General features: G+C 42.5%; 1 protein-coding gene across 19 annotated transcripts in view; it reads right to left on the bottom strand.

Moving 5' to 3' along the window:
* The window catches only part of klhl14 (kelch-like family member 14), a 61832-nt gene that overhangs the window by 13456 nt on the left and 31342 nt on the right, over nt 1-17034 (bottom strand). For 17 of the 19 annotated variants that reach the window (XM_086083662.1, XM_086083735.1, XM_086083753.1 and 14 more), the window contains 4 exons: nt 11836-11874; nt 11297-11541; nt 4156-5059; nt 2289-2410 (listed from right to left, as the gene is read on the bottom strand). In XM_086083662.1, coding sequence (XP_085939788.1) covers nt 2289-2410; nt 4156-5059; nt 11297-11541; nt 11836-11874 — 1310 coding nt within the window. Of the gene's footprint in view, nt 1-2288; nt 2411-4155; nt 5060-5625; nt 5903-11296; nt 11542-11835; nt 11875-12250; nt 12286-17034 lie in introns of those variants that run through there. The other 2 variants (XM_086083778.1, XM_086083771.1) reach the window with 2 other exon arrangements.

Genomic DNA, 17034 nt, shown 5'->3' with positions numbered 1-17034 from the left:
GTTAACATAAGAGTGGAAAAAAGGTTCAACTCATAGAAATATGGCTGCATTTTTTAGTCACTGTTACAGTAATTTCATAATAATTCATAAGATTGAGTTAAATTAAAAAGATATACTGAGTGTGATATAGATTTGTGTTGAGGTCATTTTTCTGCCACTAGATGGCATAAGTGCTTTTATAAGACGTTGGGGACAGCTCAATAGATTTTTATTTTCTTATTAATAGCTATTTAATCTTTAACATGAAGTAATTCTGTTTAAAAGTGTCAAATGCACCATGACCCAGTCTCCACAAATATATGCATTATTATTACATTTATCACGTCTAAATTTTGACGTGGACGGGTCTGCTGTATTGCCACTGGAATTTCCCCAGTACAGACTTTCCAAGTAAGGAACGGTCATTAAACGCACGTTAAAAAAAATAGTGGCGTTAAATGAACTTTAAATTAACTCAAAAATAACACACACATTTTGACACCCATAAAAAAAAATACTAAAATTGTGTAGTGTGAATCTCCAAAGAGGCACAGGCGGGGTGGGGGGGGGGGGGGTGGGGGGTATCTGCTAACGCTGAGAAATGAGCAACAACAAATAAAAGCTCAATAGGAGAGAATAGAAAATATGCTTTCCCATTATCTCAAGTTTGACCTTTGCGATATGAGAGCAAATAGAGGGGTGAGTCTGGAAAAGGTCGAGGATGGATGGTAGCGAGGGAGGGAAAGTGGCTCAATTTCCACATATGAAATACGATTGCGAGGAGTTGGATAAAGCAACACTCTGCGATAATTGATGCTCGGAATGCCAAGGATTTATGACGGACTTCCGGCGACATCAACTGAATTTGTACGCAAGTCGAAAGGCGCTAGTCTATTACTAAGCTAGCATAAAATTCAACAGGGCCAATTCTTCCGTCACATGTGTGACATTCTTTCAATAAGTCTGTTGTTCTTCAAGCTTCGGCAATAATTGAGACCTGTAAATGATAGGATATTTATTGTGCGAGCTCTGTCATCATATACACTTCCCTTGAGAGTGACGTCACGTGTTTGTGAGTCCACATACAGAATATATGATGACAGAGCGCTAAGCTAAGATAAAATAAACATCCTATCATTGATAAGGTCTCAATTATTGCCTAAGCTTGAAACCCATAAGAACAAGAGAATTGTTATGAGACTAGGAAAATGACCCAATAGAAAGTTATAATTACAGTAAATTTTTCTTTTTTAGAAAATCACTTCTCAGCAATAAATATAAAATAATCACCTGAAAACCCAGTTCATTACTTGTCTGTTGCTAATGTCTATGCTACATATGCTAATGGGAAAAAATTACATTCAAATACTCAAATAATTATTTTTCCGGGTAGGGGAAATCCTTCTGAGTGTTCTGAACTCCTGTTTCCACACTGGTGTTGCATAATAGCGTGATTGACATTCCCACATCTGACATTGTGTCACCCTTTTTCAGACAGCAAAGTAGTTGAGGCTAGGCTAGCAAAACCGCATTAGTTACATGATAGCGTGAATGTCGCTCAACTTTTCATAGCTGATGCCATGAACAGCACTTCATTTGCTAGCAAAGTCAGTAGAGTAAATCAACAGCGCCTCTGCTGGTCGCAGCCAAGTAATGCACTCCTTTTCACCTCATTCGCTTCAAGACACGATCAGTTTGACAGAATTGCAAACGATACATTCATTTGTTGTGCCCGTTCCGAGTCTATGCTAAAATTAGTTTTAAATGCTAACGTCATTTCAAGATAGTATTATTACAGATTGTCAAAAAAAAATAGCAAGTGACCAGCGAGCTAAGAATTTGTTTTTGTTCTAAGTTCAACACGAGTTAGGAGACTAAGGCCACAGACTACGTTTAAACCGTGTTTGTGTAAATAATTAGAGCAATTCAAGCGGGTATTGATCAGCGTTAGTGAATAATAAGGATGAATTTGAAAGCCACTCGGCAAAGATATCACTCAAGCCCCGCGTTCAATCTCTGCCACAGCAGATCATTAGATTCAAGTGAATCTCATCATGCATCTCTGCAGCATATTTCAGCAAAAACAAGGCGAACCAGGCGTGACGCTCCGCAGTGGCGTGAAGTCACGCTCTGATTAGAAACTTATATTAAAAAGTGATAGTGATATATTATTACCTGAAGGATTTAGGGAACTCCTTCGCTCAAATTAACCCGCGTTAAAGTCATCCACAGGAACGACCGTAAAAATCCCCGAACAGGAGAAAGCTGGGAAAAAAAAAGTCAAATAAAATCTTTTGCTTTAAACTCACTTGTGAGGATCTTCCATGTTTTTTTTTCATCGTCATAGTACTGGACCAAATTGCTGGGGAAGCGATCGGGTCCAGGGGGCAAACCACCCACCAGTAACAGCATTCTCTTATTGGAACGGATTCTGTAATGACAACAATTGCAATCATAAATAAATAAAAGAAATACTGCTCCTACGGAGGCGCACTTGAACACATTTATTCCAATTAACAAAAGGCACACTTTTCACGGGGCTGTGTTATCGAATGGTCATTACACTCTGAAAAATGTTTGGTTCTAATTAGCTGTGAAGTGAGGATGGTCCTGCAGGGTGCCATGCCGGAGGCGAAAAGGCAATCGACGACATAACCTTGCCTATGCAATGTCTCCATCTCATTGGCTGCAATGATTCATGTGACGTCCCCCGGCCGTTTTGTGAGAGTTTGCGTGCGATGCGGCGTCACGCTTTACTTTACATTTAGGAGAACTGTCTGGCTCCTAATGGGCTCCAACACAAAAATCTAGCAATTAATCACAAAGTGCAGTAATTGTATGACATTACACTCAGTCACATACACCTTATTTCCTTTTTCTCATATTGTCCTTTTTCATGCATGGCTACATCACTCGCGTCTCTTTTGCTCTCTCCGTGCCACTGGCCAACTTGGATGTGTTTTAGGGGTTATTCGTATGCAAATGAGCCCCTGGACATAGATAATGGTGATTAATTGAGAGGAGAAACACAGTGGCATGTGAAACTAATTATGACGATTTCCGATTCCGTGTTCATTTAGGCACTTGTGTGGAAATAGATGCGAGACGGATTTCTGCTCTCAAGACGAACACCTATGCTTATTATTATGACATCACTGCCATTCAATTAACTTCCGGACAAAAAGATGTCTACTTTCAGCTCCTCAACAACTTAGTGTGGACTTTCCTAAATGTTCTAACGGGAATGTATATTACGGGTATTGTTAGTCTCATCAAAATGAAGTATTTAGTGACAAGCAATTATACGTGTAACCTCTTCACTGCAAAAAAAAGTAATATTTACTAGAATTTTTTTTCGTTTTTTTAAAAGGAGACTTTTGAGTACATTTTACTAGTTTATTAAAAAAAAAAGAAAAAAAAAAAGAAGATGCTATGTAAGTGTTGAGGAACGAACTCATGACCTTCAGCTTGTGTGACCGCCAGCCACTCTACCACCTGAGCCATGCCACTCCCCCTGTGTGTTAGTATATTGCTAGTGTCAGGTGGAATCCTCGTACCTCCAAGAGACCAGTTTGTGGTCTCATTTTGGACACACCACCAGCAATGCAGTATCGTGGCAAACAGCAAAAAAAGTGTCTGTCTCTTAAACTGAAGGGCATGAGTTCGTTCCGCAACGCTTACATAGCTTTTTATTTATTAATTTATTTATTTTAAAATAAACTAGTATAATGTACCCAAAACTCTCCGTATAAAATTAGTGGGTGAAAAAACTTTGTTTTTTTTCAAATAAATATTGCTCCCCCTTTTTTTATTATTATTATTTTATTTTTTATTTTATTTTTTACAGTGTGCAAGTGACAGTGGTAACAAATCAGGTATTCTTTACCACAACAGTGGTGAGCAACCTAAAGCTCGTGGGCCATATACGGCCCGTGGTGGATAAAATCCGGCCCGCCATGTAACTCTAAAAACAATTAAAACCTCAGAGGTACTGCTATGAAAATCACCATTTCACCTCACAAATGCTCAAATTACAAATTACGTATGGCCTGCGAATGACTATAAAAACTGAACTGGCCCCTGATGCCATAACAAAAGATAACATTGCAACTGACTACACACAACTTGTTGACATTTACAAGACAAAAGTGGTGCCTGGTGGTTGTATAGTCTTACCGGCTGGCTGTGGTCTGCTTGCAGTGCTGCCTAAAGGGCATCAGGTGGTAGTTCATGGCATCCAGCAGCAGCTTCTGGCACACCGGGTCATTCCGCATGAAATCCACCGACTGCACCCTCTCCACCAGCTCCGGGGCCGGGATGAGAGCGAAGCGCAGCCTTTTCATGAGGTCCGGCACGTAGTGCATGCGAGTCTCGCGGTCGTGCTCCAGCCACAGCACCGACATCTGAAAGAGCGCCATCTCCGACTCCACCGGCGGCGGCAGAGCATCCAGCATGGCGCACATCTCCTCAAAGTTAAGCAGCAGCACGTCCTCCACCAGATACTTGTTGGCCAGCTTCTTGGTCTCGTCCAGTCCGTGGAGTGCGGCGATCTTGCAGATCTGCTTGTAGTTCTGCACCGAGATCTGGTCGTTGAGGAACTGCACGCTCAGCTTGGTTATCTGAGGGATGTTGAGTATCTTGCTGACCGACAGCACCTCTTCCACAGTGTCCAGGGAGAGAGTCACGTTGGCTGTGTACAGGTACTCCAGCACGAGTCTCAGTCCAATAGAGGAGCAACCCTGCAGGACCAGGTTATTGATGGGCCTGGCACTGGGGGTCACCAGCTTGTCGTCGGGCGAGGACGAGGGGGTGCCGCTGCTGCCCTGGTCCCCCTTGCCGCCCTCGTTGTTGCTGATGGCATTGTGGGAGGAGAAGAGCGACCTAAAATACTGGGAGCAGGACGCCAGCACCGCTTTGTGGCAGTGGAAGTGCTGCCCTTGGGCGGTGAGAGTCACATCGCAGAAGAGTTGCTTCCTCCACAGCAGGTTGAGCCCGTGCAGCAGCGTGTCACTGTGCGCCGGGTCAAAGGTGGACGTTCTGTCACCCGATCTGGACATGGCTTCCTGATTGTGGACGCCACCTGGGCAACAAATAAACCATGTAAGCCATTTACGTCCGAGCAGCACAACACACGGAGGCTCAGTCGAGCAAAAAAAGAGGACAAACAATCTCTCGGCTAAGTTAGTGATCCAGGATGCCAGGGAATTTACATCCCACGTGGATTAGGTAGTCTTCAACTTCATATTCGTGAAAGGATCGCACACAAAAACGCGTTCCCGTCGTCACCTATGGTTAAACCGGAACGACCGAGATGCTGCGGCTCTTCAGCCCGCGACGAGGCTCCACTCGGCGGATACGCAGCGGCGAGATCCCCGCGAGGGAGATCATGCAGCATTGATCCCCTCTCGTCCTGTCCCTCTACAGCCGCGCACCCCCGCTACCAAAAACAGCCACGCTGCTGCGCGCGCATTTCCGACATAAACAGTCAATCTTCTCGTCCGAAAGAATAAAAAAAAACGTCGAAAAGTTCACGGCGACGTGCGCGTCTTTTGTTTGCGTCCGCGCCGCCAACAAAACGCCATTTGTGCGTGCGTAAACTTACGCGCGCAAGTGACAACTAAATGATGAGAGCAAGCCACAACTTACCTGACACACTCGCCACGCACACACTCCAGAAAAAAAAAGAGAGAAAGTAAGTAATCGTCGCAGGGGGTCCCCAGAAAGCTCACTCAAGAGTCCCTTCTTTTGTTCTCCTTTTTAAAAGAAAAGCGAGTCCACCCAAAAGAAAAAAGAAAAGAAAGTCCCAATTTGGCGTTATTTGTTGATCATTTGTTTCCTCGGAATTAACCAGAAGTGTGCGACTATGTGAGAAGGGAGCCGTGCTTTCTGCAAGAGGAGAAGAAGAAGAAGAAGAAATATACGTGTGACAAATTATGCTACCAAGAAACAACACATCATTATCCTTGGGCCTGGGGCTCAGTGAGTCGTAACGAGAGTAATAGGAAATCCACGGTTGGGGAGAGAAACGGTCGTGCATGGCCGGTGGAGAGAGACCATGCAGGGGTATGGATGCTGGAGAGACTCGCAAAATTATGGCTCAAGGCTATTGTAAAAACTGTCGAGCGTAAATGACTGCGATTTCAAACATCTATGGAAGAAAGGAAAGAGGGAAAAAGGGGGGAGAAAAAGGCGAGTCTCGGTTTTTTTTTCCACCCCTCGCTGTTATGGAGAGAAACCGTCAAGTTTTAGTGCGCATTGCTAATTAGTCAATTTCTCTCTGCCTTCACAGCCCGGCGACTTTGCTGCTGAGCTGAAACTGCTAATTTCTGGGACCAGCCTTTTTTTGGCTGTGAACTGGATGGATGAATGGCTTGTCTCGCACAAATGACAAAAAGCCCCTGCCTTAATCTCCATCGGCAAAATAACCCCTCACCCCCCCCCCCACCCCTCCTGCAGCTAGTCCTTCAAAAAGCAAGGTGCTCCATACAACTTGGAATTTATGATGCATATGCACATGTCCACTCCGTGTTCATGATGCACCTCTGTTTTTACGTATGACGGCACAGGACAATAAAGCAAAAACAGATGTAGGACTATACTGTACTTTGATCTACACTCATTTGTATATACAGGACTGGACACAATCAGAGAAGTGAACCTGAGTTTGTATATCCATGGTGCAAAAATTGGCCCCAAAACCAACTTTGTCTCACTATAATAAGAAGACACACACGTCACACTTTATCAAGCATCTAAAACATGTAGGATAGGGGCCCTTGAGGACCCCTGCCCTATTGTAATAATCTTAGTACCTCACGCACCTCCAGCGTCTATCAGATACAGCAGGGTCCAAAAAGGGTCCTCACAGCCAACCATCTAAATTCTGACATCAATTGTTACAGCGATGTGAGGAAACACACAGCGAGGGCCCCATTTTCGTGCCCAGCACAATTTTAGCGCAAAGTGCATTTGTAGAGTTTTCCTTCTTTTGGTATTTTCGTAGATAGCGGCAGTTAGAAGCAAAATCTAGCCGTTTTTTAAAATCCATTTCACTGGGCGGCCATTTTGCCACTTACTGTCAACTCAAGATGACATCGCAGTTACTCAGGGTTCAGGCAACGACCAATCACCGCTCATCTGTTTTCTGAAGCTGAGCTGTGATTGGTTGTTACATGAACCATGAGCAACTGTCAACAGGCGACAGCAAGTGGCAATATGGCCACTTTCCGATATAGATTTAAAAAGAAAACTGCTGGATTTTACTGCTTAACTCATATTCCACTAACGCAATATTAACCAGAATATTGTATTTAGAGTAGTGGGGCTCCATAGAATATATTATTGTCAAAAAAAATTTGGAATCGCGATTCTCATTTAGTACGATTCAGAATCGATTTTAAATGTCCCAAAATAGATTTTTTTCAAATTATTTTATACGGTCTTCCCTTTGTTTTTGTGTCCCTTTATTGGGAGCGCTGTTCATGTTGTACCCGATTTGGCCACTTAGGGGCAGTGTGGTCCCACGCGGTCTGATACACTGTTAAGTTGCAGCCACATTAGAGAGTAGAAGGAAAAAGTCATGATCAAGTTATTCCAATAAAAGTAGTTTTTGTGAAGTGTGGAGCCGTTCTTTTGAGTGATAAAAGTGCCGCGAGTAGCGCGCTTTATTGAACATCTATAAATTGAAGCAAAAATCATTGTGAATCAAATCATTGTGAAGCAAAAATCGATTTTGAATCGAATTGCACACCCAAAAATCGGAATCGAATCGTGAGACATTCAAAGATTCCCACCCCTATAAATCATCCAACTTACCGCAGACTACAGCGAACCAGAGCAGTCCCCTGTCCTAAGATGGCCGACCAGTGGTTACATTGCCGCTGGTCTCTTAACAGCGGAGACCAGAATGCCTTGATCAAATTCACCAAAATCACATTACACCACCTGCACCACCAGTTAGACCTGCTTTTACCTGGTCTAAAGGTGAGTCTACTTTCTGTCACCAAATTGTCATGAGCGCCGGGGCAGTCTAATAAAAACGTCCTCAGTCTGGAATGCCTAGAAATGCACAGCATGGTCCGCCAAATTCCCAAACAGTAAACTAGACTTGCTCCGATATGAAAATGAAGATGTGTCTATTTTTTTCCTCTACAAAAATAGAGCCCCGAATCTAAAGCCCTGAATCTGGGTCTATTAGACAGAAATAACAGCACACTAACCATGACACATTAGAGCCTGGGTATGTTAGCCAGATCAATGTAATGAAAGCACGCGTCAACACACACTCACTCACTCTCACACACTCTCACACACTCTCACACACTCTCTCTCGCTCTCTCTCTCTCTCTCTCTCTCTCTCTCTCTCTCTCTCTCTCTCTCTCTCTCTCTCTCTCTCTCTCTCTCTCTCTCTCTCTCTCTCTCTCTCTCTCTCTCTCTCTCTCTCTCTCTCTCTCTCTCTCTCTCTCTCTCTCTCTCTCTCTCTCTCTCTCGAGGGGCGCACGTGTCACATACATGCCCAAAACAATCGTCCCAGTGTCTCACCAATCTCTAGGCTCCATCACTCAGCTATCACCTGTCCCAAGGGCCCTATCAACTGGACACACAGCTAACTACCACACATGTAACACAAATTGTTAAAGAACTCCGCCACAAACTTGCACAAAGACCAAGACCAGAATGGCAGGCAGACTGACTTGGAATTTTGTCTTCTTTATGGCAACGGATGGTTAATAATGCTATGAAAAAATTGGTCGAGAGTGACTTATTACGACATAATGAACTGTCAATTAAATAAAGAGCTCAATTAGAGCCAAAAACTTCCATGTGGGACTCCCACGGGACCGACAGTGACAGATACCTCAAAAGTTATATGGAATGACAGATCGGGATAAATGTTCACGTACTATGAAACAGAACATTGTGCTATGGATATGGACATGCACTAACTAGCACATGTTAGATGTTTTTTTTTTTTTATCCAGATGAAACGTTTGAGTGACATTTAAAAAAAAAAAAAAGTCATTTTAAACATGCCTAGTTGGTGTTTACTACGGTTTAAGTCGTAGTTGCGAGGACGCGTGGCAGCGCTACAGTAGTTGGCCGCGTTGCACTTGGGAGTCACATACTGTTATCTTTACAAGCGCTCAGTTAGCACTAAATTACCCAAGTCTCCAGCGAGCCATTCGAACACAATAAAATGACCATTTCCAAACTCTTTCAGCTCTTTGTAGCAGCTCAGTCTCCCGAGGCCGCTGGTCTTCAGATTGCTGGGTGTTTATGGTTGCAGTGTGCAGCAGCAGGAGGAGGTGGTGGTAAAGGGGGGAGGAGGAGGGGGAATATAAGAGGGGGGGGGGGGTCATCAGATAAGAGAAGAATTTCAAGACTAATTAAACCCGTTGAGACAAAGAATCACACTACAGTGATTTACAACTCTCTGTGCCAGTTAACCCGACTCATATTTAGGTGTCATGTTACACAGATCAGATCAGGTCCACCTCCATTCTTATTGGAGGAACCATTAGAGAGGATGTCAACAGCAGGAAGACAGCTATACGTAAGGTCACGCTTTTTTATTTGAGCTTTTAACAGCTAAAATAAACAAGACCATTGGCTATATCGCAATGCTACGGCAACCTATAAAGGGGCTGTTTTCCGCACTGCATGTGCACACATCATAAGGTCAGCCATGTTTTGTTTCGTTAACCTAAAGGGTGAACATTTACTCCCCATCAGTGCACCGAAACAAAAAAAAGGCAAAATCCAGAGTTGTGAATAGCAAACTCTTTCATCCATAATTCCGTTTGCTAGCTTCTGCAGACAGAAAATGGAGGGTGAGGGAGGGGGTTATGCTAAGATAGAAAGTATTATTTTCCTAAATGGAAGGTGTCAGATGGTCACGGAAATGTGATCGGCTGTTCAAGATCACTGCTTCCCATCTGCAATTTGTGACGTGTGAAAGATTCAGCCCAAATGTGCTCAGCGAGCGTAAATCCTCAGCACTTTCTCTTATCGTGGAAAAGCAAGATAACCAGCTGTTTACAGATCACAGAACATATCATATTAATATCATGGAGAGGGCGATATCATCTTGCTTGTTTAAAAAAAAAAATATATATATATATATATTTTGTTAACTATCTGTGGTATGGTACTGCAATTTATGAATTAATATGTGTAATGTGAGTCAATTAAATTGTACAAGTACAATGGCAGAATTACATGAGATCCAATACAACAATTCAAAAAGTAGGATTATTTCTGGAAAATAGGTTTTCATTTAACAAGGTCTGCATTGTACTAAAGGCTTTGGAAATAACCTCTCAGTATTGTGCAACTGTCTATCTGCAGGTAGCCAAAGTTAAGGCATTTTAGATAATGTGATTACAACAGATTAAGAAAGATAGCTTATTAGAATGGAGTTTAATTGTACATCCGCGACAGTAGGTGGCAGTGGCGTTCTCATTGTCACAGAATTTGCAAGAAATATTAGCTCTTCTGCAGAGGTGTATTTATAATATATAAAAAAAAAATGTCATAGACAAATTGTACCAATTATTGTTGAAGCAGGGAGTTGTTGTTGTTGGGGGTGGGGGGGGGGCGCAAAATATTTTGATATTCCTGGGAGGGTTGGCGTAACAAAAAATAATGGAGAAGGACTAATTAAAATGAAAGATCAGTTGTTTTGATTCTTCTGGCATTCTCAATGGAAAAGTGTTCATTTTTCTGATTGAAATAACATAGTACATGTTAGCACAGATGGAGCTCGTCGAGGTCATGAAACAGTAGTTTAGAGGATCAGGAGTTTTTGAATGGGCAGCAGCTGCTTCACAAAGACTCTAACAGTCTCCTCACTTCTCCATGAAGGGAACAAATGAGGAGAAAGCAAAGGAGTCAAAGGTTGCAACTTTTCCTTCCCGTGCTCAATTTAGAAGAGGAAAGAGAGCTCGAGACCTATTTGAGTATTTATTGTACTGACAGTTAAGTGCGTTGCTTGCGGGTTTTTTCTGATCAGATATGACGCCTAAACCATCCGCAGTTGCAAAAAGATAAACAAGACAGGACTAGCACTTTTGCGGATACAGTATGTGCCATTCGGGGAGCCCTGCTGTTCTCTAACCCCCACACATGGCGTAGCCACCACAGACACGCCTCAGGGAGTCAGCAGGCAGCCGGGAGAAACAGGCGGTGTGCACCCCCCACCCCCCCCCCCCCCCCTTCACAACACACACCCATGTGCAAGCACAGGAACATATGTGTGTGGTTCTCAAATTAAAGAACGAATACTAGTTTGTGGGGTTCGACTCTAATTGGGACTGACCTGAGGGAAGAGTCCAGACTGTATGTGTATGTGGGTAGTGGGGGTCTGAAGTGGCGCCTTCAGCTGGGAAGTAAGGAGGAGCGGGTGCTGCTTCTGCTGCACAGTCCCCCAGCGTGATGCATCTACCTTCAGGGTGGCAGCAGGCGTGGAGTGGGGTGCGACGGAGCGAGCACGGGCTCAGTGGCGCGGTCACCTGGGGACGCTGAAGCCGTTGTAGCAGGACTGATAGTTCTTCCTTGGGAGGACTGCAAGATGAGCCCCATTGTATTAGCAAAGTCCTTCTCGTACAAAGTTCTCAAGCCTTCAGCATTATAGTCAAAGTCGTATCTAATCATTTGTCCCTCTCGTGTCGATAAAGAAAGGAGACCGAAATTGCTAAATTGTCTGTGAGATTGTAGGAGTACCTAAAGTGGCCAATGAATGTATAAAACCAGTGATGTTTAACTTTGATCTCAACTGGTGTATTTGAGATGAGCAAACATCAAACACATATTTTTTATCGACAAATGCAAGATTTATGGCGCAGTCGCAATACCAACCTGTGAGAGGCGGCATGGTACCACAAGGCTTCAAGCTTCCTGGAAATACAAGGAAGAAAGAGAAGAATTTTTCCGTTTCGCGCACAGATGTGCGTATATGGGTCAAGGATATTACAAGACACAGCACAGTTAATTTATTATAGAAACACATTAAATACTTATTCTTTATGTACTTATTCTTAATTCACATAATATTTTCAACTGAATTCAAAGTTATGAATCTAGCAATTAGCCATCTAAACAAAACACGCTAGCTAGCCACGCAAGTACAATTCTACTGAAAAAATTTATTTGTTGGACAAAATTTAATATGAATTATTGTTTTCAGGTCATACCACATGATGTCTACATATGACCACTACATACCTGTTGCTAAAAGGGTAACATTTTTACATAGTTAAAAGTCAGTACAAACCTGATAGCTGCTCCCACGTGTTCTTGACTGTCTTGTGGATGATACAAACTCCTGTCTTTAAATTTATTTCAAAATAAAAGTCCTAATTTGGCTATATATTTTTTAGGTCTCATCCCATGATAATCCATAAAATAGGCATCATTGGACAAACTTGTCCGTCAATGACCCCATATATTGTAATAACTTAGACGAGAAGGGAAGCCATCGGCAGCCATCTTGTGTTGCCACTCATAAGCACACTAAACTTGAAAACATTGATTTGCCATTACAATTTTTTTTTTTATCTCAGAAGGCATATCTCCGAGTGCTACTCAAAGATTCGTCAGCATCGTGTTGTCAGAATGAAATGACAGCAAATTCCATTCAAGACTTCTGTAAGTGACAATTAACCGTAATATACTCTCGTAGGTGTCGATGCAGCCGGTGAAATTCATTATTTGCTAGACTCAGACTCACATTACTCCATACGGGGATTGTCGCATAAAACACGCACTGATAACAATGTTTTCAGTGGGGGAAAAAATAACAGAAGTTGTCAGTAACAGAGGCAATGCAAGATGGCCGCCCTCTGGCTTTATAAACGTCCATGGTTTATCGGCACAATCATGGCGTCTATGGCTTGGCCAAACTCGTCGTTGTTCACCATAATTATTTGCCATCAGAAATGATAAAGAGATTTGTCATTTAAGATTGTCGGCCCATGCCGACATTGTCGGCACGGTGGTTAGCTCGTCTGCCTCCCAGTGCAGAGGACGTGAGATCGAGTCCGGGCTTCGGCCTTCCTGGGTGGAGTTTGCATGTTCTCCCCGTGCCTGCGTGGGTTTTCGCCGGGTACTCCGGTTTCCTCCCACATTCCGAATACATGCATGGCAGGTGAATTGAACACTCCAAATTGTCCATAGGTGTGATTGTGAGTGTGGATGGTTGTTCATCTGTGCGTGCCCTGCGGTCGGCTGGCCCGAAGCCAGCTGAGATAGGCTCCAGCACCCCGCAACCCTTGTGAGCACAAGCGGTTAAGAAAATGGATGGATGGATGGATTGTCGGCCCGGACCAGTTTCCAAGCAGGTCAGGAAAGAAAATCACTCTTAGTACACACCAACTCACAACCAATCAGGATAATAATCTGACAGAACTGAGTAAAAATACACAAATTTGGCCGGATTATTGGCACGAGTACCCTTTTATCCTACTTATAAAAGTGAGCCGGCAGCATTTATAAGCGTTGACTAACCATGTATCATCGTTAAAGACGCTGTCTCCACGTGACATGAAATCATATTTAATATTACGTCATTTACAATATGCTGTCATACGCCACACTTGAGATGGTTAAAAGTGCTACCATGCTGCTGTTTTGGTTAGCAACTGGCTTAGCAGTTAAGTAAGTACAATATCCATGTGTGAACAAAAAGCATTTATGAAACTAAGATAAGTCAGCATAACCCACTATAGAAAACGAATGGATGTATTTGATCGAAACACATATCTTAGAATAATATTCTGTGGTAAACAGTGTTCACTCCACTAAATTCCTTTGGCAAAGGCAAGCCGACAAATTATTCCAAAGCTTTTCATTTCTGAAGCGTACATTTGTGTCGCAACTATTGGAGTCCTATCTTTTGGAAAACTCGGCGTCTAACATGGTCAACTTTCGCAATTATTCAGTCCACTGACAAGTGAAACAAATGGGACCAATCCAGTGCATCCTGCATTATCTTCACTCCTTGGATTCGCCGACAATAATTAATACAATGGCAAGTTTCTGTTTCCGGGCACAGCATAGCATAAGCTTTCCCCTTACAGAGAGCTGCTAGAGGAAAATACACCTGGGGGTGGGGTGTGTGTGTGGGGGGGGGGGGGGCGATGTCATACTGTACACGGTGGCCCCTTGCAAGCCAGGTCACATCGTGACAGTACCTCTGAGCTGAGATCATATATGTATGATACTGTGATGAAATAGAATGAGAAAAAAATGCAAACATCCTGACCTACGCAGCAAGCACGGCCTTGAACCGCGCAGTTCCGTTTCGTGTCAAGGCAGGTCACGTGACACGAGCTCACCAAAGCGCACACCGCCTCACACTATTTCGGCACATTATCATCCGAAGCACATCAACATTATGTCTAATATATCTAATAAAGTGCATATACACACTCGCTGGACACTTCATTAGATACTCACACAATCGCGTAAGAGCCAATACAAGAGCTGTCAGGGAGGTATTCATTTAACAATGTGTTTATTATTACACTGCATCATGGGGGAGAGTCGCTTGTAATGTTTCGGGCAACTTATTTAGCGACATGAGTCGAAATATTAGACACACCTCTCAGAATGCGACCATAAGAAAACATGGAAAGTAGATCAATTAGCTCAAAGCTCAATTTTCCACCATCACGAAGCATGCTTATTTTCTTTTCTTTTTTTAAAGGGGAAGTCAACATTAAACATTTCTTGACCTCACTAGTCTAAATATGACATTTTGTTTAATATAGCATTTTTGGAATATGAGTCATGAAGCAAAAATCCATCCATCTCAGGGGGCGGCCATTTTGCCACTTGCTGTCGACTGAAAATGATATTATATATATACAACCAATCACAGCTCAGCTTCAGAACACAGCTGAGCTGTGATTGGTCGTTGCCTGAGACCTGAGCAACTGTGATGTGATGACAACCCATCAGAAAACAGGAGAGCTGTGATTGGTCGTTGCCTGATGCTGCATTCGAGGATGGTCGAAAGTTGGACTTTTCCGACTTCAAACCAGCAAGTGTGTACGGGAACTCCCCCTTGAACTTGGAAATTCCACTTACAAAGTCGGAAAAAAAAGTACCCCGACTTCACTGACGGAGTACAATATGACGTCATTCTAAAATGGCGACCCCTTTGGAAACACAGACTGTGAATGGTAAAACACAATTTACTCGAGTATAAAACTAGATAGCTTTTGTCAGTCATAAATATTCTAAATAACTTCATGACAGTATGCCTCTAACTCTCTGCATGAAATTATACGGCGAACTACTGAACAGCATGGAATGCTTATGATAAATACATAAATGAAGCAAAATTGCGTGAAGGCAAGTTTGCTGGAGTTCAAAAGGAATTTTGAGGACCAAAATAAACAATTTATCACGATCCACCATTCGCCTCGAATGCTTTCAGGTCGGAACTGAACGGAAAAAAACTGACTTCTGGCCATCCTCGAATCCTCGACTGTGATGTCATCTTCAGTCGACAGCAAGTGGCAAAATGGCCGCCTTCTGATAGCCTATTGATAAAAACTGCTGGATTTTGCTGCTTAACCGATATTCCATTAAGGCAGTGTTAACCATAATATCGTATTTAGATGAGTGGGGTTGCAAAGAACATATTATTCTCAAGAATTTCTGGGGGTGTTGACTTCGCCCTTAAGTAACAAATGCAAAATAGGTTAAAGTGTATAGTACAACAAAGTATAACTACTCACCCTTTAAAGATGTTTGAGAGGTTCTGTACACAAGTGTTGTTTATCATATACGAAGCGCATTAAAGTTACGCGAGGGCTATTCCATCTTTTCACTATGCGCTTGTTTGAAAATGAAGCCATGTTATCCCAATGGAGCGCAGAAGTGGAGAAGCAACAGTTGTGTTTTTTTTATTCAAAACTACAGTTTCAAACTTTTTCTCGGTGTGTGTAACAGACAACAGCAAAAGCAAGAGGCTTTTGAGATGATTCACTTCGATAATCCTGAACAAATCTTGTATGGGCTTTAAGTTATGTACACTAGCTCAGGAAATAGGAGAATTTTCTCAAAATGACATTTTGTTCATGATAAACATGAACTCATTTGCTCCCCAAAACGTATAAAAAAACCCGTTCTATTTTAAATATTGCCATGGTCCCAAAAACATTGATGACATGTTTTTTTTATGCCAGACCATACAGAAGGCGTTGATGCCGCCTCTGACCCGAAGAGGTCGCTTAAAGCAATTGTAGTTATTGCAAAAAAACGGCCAGCAGGTGGTAGCAGAGTATAAGAGATCAACCATGGCCATGTTGCAAAAAAACTATTTTCCCCAGTGTTTTAAACAGGTTTGTGAATAATGATGAAACTTAGCTATATTTTAATGCTAATTGATACAAAACGGGGAAATATACAAATCTACTTTTTTTTGCCCTGATGAAAGAAGATACTCTAATCTTTGTTTTGGTAGGTTCCATGTTTTTATAGCAATATAACACAATATTCTGTGGGCCTTGCAAAACAGTCAAAATCCAGTAAAACAGTCAGGAGCGAAGGGGGCTGCTTCGGTGAAAATGGCTGGGAGTGAATGAGTTAATATTCTAAAACTTTTTTGACAATGCAGATGTGAAGGACTCATGATTGGGTTTGTATTGGGCCCCCAGATGACGGACGAGCACCGATACCAGGTATTTGTATCGTGCCTATATCCGCCCTTATTTTAAAGTATCGGTACTCACGACAGCGGCCAATATCAGTATTATGATCAGGAACTAGAAATGAGAAGAATAGAAAATTGCCATTTATTTCATGCAACTTAAAAAAAAAAGAAAGCTATATCGGGATACATAGATCTTTCTTTAAAATGATCTGCCACTGGTTTTTAAGAGGGAACTTTATGAATCCAAAATATTGGTATTCATACTTGGTGTATTGGTACCTGTGAAGAGTTGAGTATTTGCAGTGGTATCTGTCTGGAAAAAAAAGTGGTATCAAGTATCCCTAATGTATGTTATGATAACAAGAAGCAGATTTTTTTTTTTTGGGGGGGTGCGT

This window comes from Leptonotus elevatus, chromosome 1 (genome assembly GCF_054856555.1).
Source record: "Leptonotus elevatus isolate MCC_2025b chromosome 1, RoL_Lele_1.0, whole genome shotgun sequence".
Lineage (NCBI taxonomy): Eukaryota > Metazoa > Chordata > Actinopteri > Syngnathiformes > Syngnathidae > Leptonotus > Leptonotus elevatus.
The sequence above is the reverse complement of the archived record's forward strand: the minus strand, read 5'-3'. Positions and strand labels throughout refer to the sequence as shown.